Raw genomic sequence first — 9806 nt, 5'->3', positions numbered from 1 at the left:
AACACTTGAGCAATGCGTCTAAAGTTTATCTGCTAATACATGAGGGGAAATGACGTTTTGCTAACGTTAGGTTAGGTCGCGTTAATTTGCTAGCTTTCAAGTTCTAAGAAAACAAGCAAACCGGCAAGATAAAAAAAAAAATGCAGACTCTGACCAAGCTCACTTGACTGTTTAATGCGACATATTTGCCACTAAGTAGTACTCCACCATCACACTGTCGTAGTATTTTTATTTTGGTGGATAGGGTGAGTTGGGCCAAGTGTTGGATGAGGCTGCTTGTGATGGGCATGTCAGTGAAGGTAACTGCTGCGTTCAAGTTTTGTGCATATTACAAGACATAAAAGCCCAATGTGAAAAATGCTAATAAAATGAAATATCAACAAAATTATTAATATTATAGCATTAAATGATGAAATGCGATGTGAGATGTTGTAAATGGGCCTCAGCATTTGAATGTGAAAATGAACGGTAGGGACTTGAACGCTGCATTATAGCCATTTGTCTTCTTACCTCTGCAGTTGTTTTCGGTCAATAGTTAATGCATCCAGAATCTTAAAACGTCTTTATGCAGTTTTAGTGGATTTTGATTATATGTGGCTCAGAATATGAGTCCCGTGTACAGAGGATAAAATTGCATCTGCCCCATTTAAGATTAGTGATTGATTTAGGTTGTGGTTTGTTTGCCAGTTTTCAGGTTTATCTGAAAACTGGCAAAATCAGGCACATCACCATCACCATCGTACAAGTCAGCATAATTGTTAATTAGCTGTTGAAATCGTCACCTTTTTAAACGAAACAACTCTTTAAAGTGACTTTGAAAAAAAACCCAATTGCATCTATAGTTCCAAAAACACAACCCCAAAGACCAGGTCATCTTACATTGCTAATTTTCTTGTGTTGCATCACAGTTATTATTATTATTATTATTATTATTATTATTATTATTATTATTATTCCCCCTGAAGCTGAGCTGAATAAACTTTTCACACTATTCAGCACCAGAATGATCAGTTCAAAAAACTTTAAATAGATTTTTTTTTCATCTACAACATTTTGACATGGCACAATAGGAAGAACACTGGTGTAAATAACCAAAGTAATGATGGCTGAATTCCATTCAGCTGCTTCAGTTTCAGGTTCTTGGTATTGTGCCTGCTGGCCCACTGTCACAGTATCATTGCTTACTGAGACACTTGAATACAACAGAGCCATCATTACTGTTAGATGTAACATTTGTGCTTTTAAATAGAATTCTATACAGTAAAAAAAATCCTTTTGTAAAATGTACAATAACACACAAGCAGTAGCCACATAAAGCTGCAGAATTAACTGTAACACTAAGCCTGCTAGAGTCACAAATGTAAGCAGTCATTTTTTTCTTTCTTTTTGTACAGATAAAGGCAGCACCTTTTCTTGCATATCAGAACTGCTGCCCCTATCACCCCTTTCTACTATCTTCTAAGATGGTGCAGGTTGGACTGAAACTGCAGGTGTGATGTTGAAATAGCCTAAACCTGTTTTTTTGTGCTTTGTATTAATAGCACAGTGTCCTGGATTATTTCTGACACTAGATTTAATTGTATTGAATGGATTGTATTAGATTATATTTTTATTGCTTGTGCAGTGTTTGTACACTTATACATTATTTACATTATCATCATCATCATCATCTATGCAGGGAATACAAGATTATCGTTGTTATGCAACAGCAAAGAAACCAGTTATAGGAGCAGGGTTCATTAAACATATGCCGCTTTTGATTTTGACATCATGCACATGTGTGAATAAAAGTATCGGAGAAACTATGGATGTTAGCTAGCCAACACTGGAGTATGAAATGTCAGCTGTTTTGTCCTATAACAAATCAAAACCTGGTAGACTAAATACAGACATTTCATTCTAGGGTGCAGAGATGTATGAGATGAGACATGTTGTCTTCCTGCACCATATCAGTTATGCACACTGGTGGTTTTTCATTTTTTAAATCTAGGTCTGAGTAACAGCTGGAGAGGCATCACTTAATGTCCAAGAACCTAGAGATTTTCTGTCTTTCTTTCGAGATAGACAGGAGTTAATGAAATCTTAATAAAATCCTACATTTACATTGTCAGCAGTAATTTACAATTTGCATCAACCAAAATGAGGTAAATATCCCACATCTATGCTCTTTGTAATTGATTTAATTACAGTAATATGTAAATTTGTTGAATTTTAATGCGGTTATATGGGGTAATTCCAACTTCTCCCTCAGGTAACTAATTTGCCCAGAACAGCTGGGGGCGCAGTGTTTGGTACATCGGACCCACCCTGATACCACAGACAGTCAGCGGCTGCTAGAGCGTCGCTGTGCTGCTGAGGACGCTGTTCGCAGAGCGGAAGATGGCGACTGTTTGGAGGCTGCAGAGGAACCTCCGGAGCTGATACCGGGGGGAAGGAGAGGAAAGATACATACTCAGAGCCCACAAAAGACCACGTCTAAAACAACGGTATTCATAATGCCGCAACAGTTAAGAAGTTAAATTGACAACATTTGAGGGGGAAAGCCTGGCAAAGTATCTGACATTAGAGGAGCTAACGCTAGCGACAGCACACAGCGCCTGCTCAAGCTAACGTTGGCAAAGATTATCAATAGACAAGACTGAGTATGTCAGCTAACTTGCTAGCTAGCAGGGTGTAACGCTAGCTGAGACTGCTGTCCTGAGAGGATGTCGTGTCATCAATATAATCAAGAAGTGTGGTGTTTTTAGAGTCTGTCAAGCAGAAGTATTTAAAAGAAAACGCGTTATCTATGGCTATATGCCGTTAGCGAAAGATACATAGGTGTTAGCTAACGATAGCTTGGATGCTCTTGATCAGTTAGCTAGCGTTAGCCAGTGCTAGCGTATGTTCTCTGAGGATCAAATGTTAAATTCAATAACATGTAACACGCCGGTCAGCCAGTGAAATAGTGGTGTGTAGCAGTGACCAGTGCTCGTTTAGCTGTATGACATATCACACGTTTCATGTAGTTTCTTGGGTGGATAGGCTTTGGTGATAATTAGCACTAGCCAACCAACATTTCATGTATTATGTGATGCTAACGACAGCTAGTTAGATGTAGCTACCGATATAAGACGGACGTGCGATGTAGAGGGGCCAGCTGCTCAGTCTAAAGAAAGGGCACCACCCGTTTCAGACAATGGATGTGATGATGATGATTCCTGTGAACTAAATGCCACAAAATTGTTATGATGGTTTAAGCTTTGCAGTGACATTCGGGTTTTTGGGTAGAACCAAATCTGTTCCAATTTTGTTTAAGGCTTCATCTTCATTAAACGTGAGCTGCAGAAATCCATTAAAGAACATATGAGGCAGATGTGAAATGTAGGGCTCTTCTAGAGAAACTGTCCAATTTGCTGTTATAATAAAGCTAATGGTAGCTGATGGTAAAAATGCTCCTGGACCTCATGAACGTTAGTGCATACATCAATTGCATGTCTCCCCATGTCTCACCAGACAACAATGTCCCGTTCCCCTGACAATGAGGATGGATGCTTTGTTGCCATGGATACAGAGGACGATGGTGCAGAGTCTGCTGGGATAACAGAGGAAGTAGAGGCAAAGATGGGGTCCTGCCGACAAGAAGGGATCATGGACAGTGGTGCCAAAGGAGGGGGGAGGACAATGGTGGAGTTGCCAGAGGAAGTTCTTGAATATATTCTGTCCTTTCTCTCACCATACCAGGAGCACAAGACCGCTGCGCTTGTTTGTAAGCAGTGGTATCGCCTCATTAAAGGTATGCTTCTCATATTTACATTGTCTTATATAAAACTAAATCAGGAGGAGGACTGGTTAAAGTGGGTGTGAGTGGGCATTACACTAAGAGCAGAACAGTAAAACAGAGCACCTGAAAAGGGAAAGTTTAAAAAATAATGTTCACCGTCTCATCATTGTTCACTTTAATTTGTTTGTGTTCCCGTTGCTTACTAATATTTTATCTGAACTAGGTGTTGCTTATCAGTGTTACCATGGTTTCTTGAGAGCTGTCCAGGAGGGCAATATCCAGTGGGAAAGTCGCACATACCCATATCCAGGAACCCCTATCACTCAGCGCTTCTCACACAGTCAGTATATGCTACTATAAAACACTTCATGTCAAAATGAGTTGCATGTCATATATACTGTGTTGAATAAGACTACTTCTGCCCAGAAGTCATTAATACAGAACTTCAGGTTATCCATCTAACATCTCAAAAATGTTTAAGTGCTGTTCTAGCTGTGGATCATATTTTGAGTTCAGTGTTGCAGATAAAATGGCTTCTGCACTGTGCAGGATGTACTGATTCATTAAAAGACCAACATCAGACACTTGGTCCATTTTGTTGTCTGATGGACTTCAACAACACTTAAAATAGATTTACTGTTATGGAGGCGCCACATATTCATGTTGGCAGTTTCAAGATGATGCAAACCTTTTATCAACGGCTTTACACTTTCATCAGAAATATATATATATATATATTTATACATACATTACCTTTAAAAGCAAATTTGTTTGTGATAAACACTGAATACTGAATTGTACCATGGTCAGTGTCAAATGCTATAGCTGCATTCACTGACATAGAAGGCCAATTACTTCTAAGTTTAACTTCACGTTAATTTAGAATAAACCACCTTTTTAATGATGTATGCAGTAATTTGATTGTAGTGTTAGACAAGCTTAACTGTGGATTTTTGAGGTCATCTAATGGAGAAAACTGGGCCATCTTAAAAAATGGCTATTTTAAATCGGGAAATAATCTCTCATTACAACTGTAAACAACTATGTACAATGATTTGGTTATGTCTTCCACTTACTGTTTTTCTAACACTAGGCACTGGTTTTACTGTTATTGGCGTGCACACACACACACACCCACACACAAACACAAAAAGTATATCTATAAACACTCAAAGCTCACTGTTTGCTGCAGTTGCTATAAAGTTGTGGTTAATTTTTCTTTTTGGGGTTGCAGGTGCATGTTATTATGACTCAAACCAGTCCATGTATGTGTTTGGGGGTTGCACTCAGAGTAGCTGCAACGCTGCCTTCAATGATCTATGGAGACTTGACCTCAACAGCAAGGAGTGGATCCGCCCTTTGGCCTCAGGTATGAGCATCAACAGTAAGGGCCCACAGAAACCAGAGCTCTTTTTACAATATGCAGCCCTGGTAGAAAAGTAACTTCACATGGGGCTTATGTAAGGGGAACTGTGGGAGGCTGAACCACATTAGTGAATATAGTAGTCAGATGCTCAGCAGCAGCAGCTGAGTATGCAGTGTTTGAGGAGGTGGTGATAAAAAAAAAATCACTGATGAAATGAGATTGTAGTGAAATGATTTTACTAGTGCACTTACATTTTATTGCTGTAAACTTTAGAGCTTACTGTGTCCTCTTTGAAATTGCAGGCTACGGATTATGTAGCCTGTCTAAAGTGGTTTTACTGAGAGATCTGTTCTATTAGATCATAAAATTAACGCTTATGTGTTTTTAGACACTTTTTGTAACATTTATGTGAAGTGGATAAAGTTATGTAGTGACATGTTTTCCGTTTTGGTTCAGCCATTTTCACTGAAGGTATTAAGAAGGAGTCAGCTTAAAAGTGATAGTTCTTCTCCGTGTATATATAAACTGGGTTAATGATTTACACATACAACATCATGCTAATTTAGCTCAAATTTGAGGCATATCTTTGCTCTTTTCTTTACAGGCTCTTATCCATCTCCGAAAGCTGGAGCGACTCTAGTGATGCACAAAGATCTGCTAGTGCTATTTGGGGGATGGACTCGTCCCAGCCCTTATCCACTCCACCAACCAGAAAGATTTTTTGATGAAATCCATACCTACTCCCCTTCAAAGAACTGGTAAGAGAGACTTCAGTAGGAGGAGTAGGATATAGTTGTGAGTTTGTCACAACTATGTCCTTTGTGCAGTTGAACATTTCACCATCATTATCTTTTTCTCTCTTTTTGTGATTCATTTTTCTTCTGTTGTCTCAGGTGGAACTGTATAGTAACAACACATGGACCTCCACCTATGGCTGGCCACTCTTCCTCTGTAATTGGAAACACCATGGTGGTGTTTGGAGGATCACTAGGAGCACGTCAGATGTATGAATGTATATTTTATATTTAATTATCCAAAATGAGCTGCATAAATTAAACCTGTAAATTTTAAAATACAGCAAAGATGGCGAGACATTGAGTGTCATGTTCGTAAAGGTGCTACACCTCGTTGTGCATAGACAGTAAAATTGTTATTGACATCTCAGGTGTCAGGTGATTGAGAGCTTATGATTTGCTGAGGTTATAAAGCCCCAGCACCTCACCTACAGCCCCAGTATACAATCACTATAGTAAGGCACACAAAACAGAAAAAAGTAGAGCTGGAGAGCTGTTACACAGCCTGTGTAAATGAACATATAGATGACCTGGGTGTGTCTGATTTGACAAATCTGATCAACATCTCTCATAAAAGCGTATTATAGTCCCTCACCAAGGTTGTGTTTTACCACACTCCACCACAGAAATGGATGTAATGATATTTTAATATAAAATCTTACACATTTTGCTTTATGTGTCAAACTTTGTTAATTGGGTTGTACTGATGAATAAAATCTTTGGCTGTAACACCTCACCATGATCCCTCTGATGGTTCTGATCAGGAGTAATGAAGTCTGGGTTCTGGATCTGGAGCAGTGGTCCTGGTCCAAACCACCCATATCTGGCCCATCACCCCACCCGCGAGGGGGCCAATCACAGGTAAGAAAGCTTCAATATTCAATCTAAACAAAATAATCCATTCTTTTTTCTGACAGTCTTAGATAGTATTATTACTCTTTTTTCAGTTCAAGTCTTACTTGAGGTCCTCTGACAATAAGTTTGTTATTTATTTTTCCCCTCTCCATACACATTGCAAGTGTACTTTTTCCATCTGAAATTAAGTGATACCTGTTACTTGTTTTCCTATTAGATTGTGATTGATGATCAGACATTGCTCATCTTGGGAGGCTGTGGCGGCCCTAACGCAGTAAGTTTTTCTTGTTACTTGAGAACAACATATCTATGTCTCCTAGCAAATGCTCCATGTTGTTATAAGTGAGTACATTTTGACTTACCCTGTTGTCTTGTGTGTTAAAGCTCCTTAAAGATGCTTGGCTCCTCCACATGGACGTACCACCGTGGAGGTGGCAGCAGCTGCAGGTGGAAAACGAGGACCACGGGGCCCCAGAGCTGTGGTGTCACCCAGCTTGTAGAGTAAGTGTCTTAGCTGTCAGTCTTTTTCTGCATATCAATGTGTGTAATCATTAGACTGATCACCAATGTGTCTTTTTTCCTCCTCTTGTTCATCATTTACCTCTAGGTGGGCCAGTGTGTGGTGGTTTTCTCACAGGCTCCATCTGGACGTGCACCACTCAGCCCAAGTCTTAATTCTCGGCCCTCCCCCATAAGTGCCACACCTGCCCCTCTGGGCCCTGAACCGCCTTCCCTGCGCTCTCAGTCTCCCGTTCGGAGCGGGGCCGCCGGTGTTGTCCTGGGAGCCGTTGAAGAGGCTCCATGTGTAAATGGTCGATGGGGCACGCTGAGACCTCGGCCTTCAGCGAGAGGAAGTGCCCGAGATGGTAGCCCATCCTCATCCCAGCAGCCGTCTCCTTCACAAGGCCCAGACAGCCCGCCTCTTCCTCCACTTCCCCCGTTATTAAATGGATCCTCCCCTTCACCCCGGACCAGCCCAGCCCAGGCTGCATCTCCTCCTTCTCGCCCTCACCTGCCTGCCTCCACAGACTATGACTGGGAGTCTCCCCCTTCTGCTGCTCACCACCCTGAGGTGCCCAGCACTAACGGCCTGCATACACCTCCTGCAGGCTCCCCACGCACTCCCCCAGGAGCAGTGTCCCCCGCTGCCTTACGACGAGGTCTGGAAGCAGTGAAAAACAAATCTTCCTCGTCTTTACCGTCTTCATCGTCATCGTCCTCTCTCCAGACACAGGGGGCTTCTCCTGGAGGTGGAAGTCTTGGTGGAGGTGGAGGAGGAGGAGGAGGAGGAGTAGGAGCAGGTCCTCCCGGAACCCCTCCGTCATCATCCTCCAGCCCTCCACAGGCTGCTGGAGCTGATGGACATGCTATCCCTCCTATTGCACGGCGTCTTGGCCATCACCCACCTCAGAGCCTGAACGTAGGGAAACCTCTCTACCAGTCGCTCAACTGCAAGCCCATGCAGATGTACGTGTTGGATGTGTCCCGGGCCAAATCTGCTGGGGTGGTGTCCTGGAGAGTTTATGGGAATGGGACTCCCGCTGCGGTTACAGGGCCGCCTGAGACCAGCCTTCATACAGTGGTACAGGGAAGGGGAGAGCTCATCATTTTTGGGGGCCTCATGGACAAAAAACAGAATGTGAAGTACTACCCTAAAACCAACGCCTTGTACTTTGTACGTGCTAAAAGGTAATGCAGCTCCAGGCGGGATTGGGAAGACAGATGCTCCACCCTGTGACCACACAAGGGAATTGACACACAAGGCCTTTTTCCTACAGAGAGGATTGTGGGGGGGGGGGGACATAATCATTGTTTGTTGTTCCACTTCAAATTCACTATTCTCCCTTCTGCCTATTGCAAGCATTCAAAATAAAACACTTTAACTACACTTTGATAAAAACATTTGTTTAAATGAGAGTCCTGACTCTGTGTGTGTGTGTGTGCGTGCGTGCGTGAGTGAGAGAGACTGCAGTGATTAGAGAACAGAACATTTTTTGTTGTTCCCCAAAAGATGATCAACCAAACAATAACATGTCTGTTTTTCAGTGTCACCCTCCTCTGAACTCTTGAAAGAAGGGAACTCTGGGGAGGGGAACTTGCTTTTTGTATCAGTCTTTAAGCCTGCAATGTTTACATTGAAAATAGTGTGTGTGTGTTTATGTATGTATGTGGGTGTGTGTGCACGGTGGTGGTTAAAAGTTGTTGAATAATGTGTCGGGGGGCCATGGTGGGTGAGAGATGTGGCACTGTACTATAAACATAGTTCAACAATAAAGGCCTCCATGTCTGAGAACAGTATGATGTGAGATTTAATCACAACTCAATACTTCATGCTACTCTTAAAATGCAGTTGAATTTATAGCATTAGAATATTTTACTTTGAAAACTGTCTCTGAATTGGTTTGGTTGCAAGCCCCATCTGACATTTTCAGTAACTAATTGTAAGTCTTGCAGTTAAGAAAACATGACTTTTAAGTTTCCTGGTTTGTTGTCATAAATTCAGACAGGAAATTACAAGTGTCCAATATTCAAAGAACTCTATTCAAGTTGCTGGAACTGAGTCATTTTTTGGATCTAAAATTTTAGTTTAATTGACATATTGTTATATTGTCAGTGCACAGTATTTAATCCCCACCCGACCAACTGTAATCATACAATTGTCTCAATGATGTGAACATTAGCAAGCCGTTAACATGAGAATCTTTTCCGCGTCACCATCCATCCCATATGATATGAACGATTTTTTTTTTGAGTAACTTGAGTTTTCTGTCTGAATATGTGACAACAAACAAAAATAAAACATAACAATATTTGCAATTGGATATAGCCAGACTTAACCCTAAAATGTTGAAAGGGACATTCAAACCATGTGAATTCAGACTGATGGTTTTCAAAGTTACAATTTTCAATACTGTAAATTACACATGTTCTAACATTAAATATTACGTGTTCAGTTTATATTATTGTAAGATTCAAATTTCTGTGGCCCTTATTTGTTTCCATAAAAAAGTCTTTAAATTGCTCAACA

General features: G+C 41.1%; 1 protein-coding gene across 1 annotated transcript; it reads left to right on the top strand.

The window, feature by feature from the left end:
• The first annotated feature begins 2356 nt into the window (after positions 1–2356).
• Positions 2357–9051, top strand: fbxo42 (F-box protein 42). Its single transcript, XM_041949374.1, has 10 exons — positions 2357–2486; positions 3496–3775; positions 3987–4103; positions 4998–5132; positions 5734–5887; positions 6023–6133; positions 6688–6784; positions 6996–7052; positions 7163–7279; positions 7386–9051. Exons 2-10 carry the CDS (start codon positions 3502–3504, stop codon positions 8469–8471), a joined length of 2148 nt encoding a protein of 715 aa, XP_041805308.1. The 5' UTR covers positions 2357–2486; positions 3496–3501; the 3' UTR covers positions 8472–9051.
• The last annotated feature ends 755 nt before the right edge of the window (positions 9052–9806 follow it).

The sequence above is a fragment of the Chelmon rostratus genome, chromosome 2 (assembly GCF_017976325.1).
Source record: "Chelmon rostratus isolate fCheRos1 chromosome 2, fCheRos1.pri, whole genome shotgun sequence".
Taxonomy (NCBI): Eukaryota; Metazoa; Chordata; class Actinopteri; order Chaetodontiformes; family Chaetodontidae; genus Chelmon; species Chelmon rostratus.
This window is presented reverse-complemented; position numbering and strand designations above follow the sequence as displayed.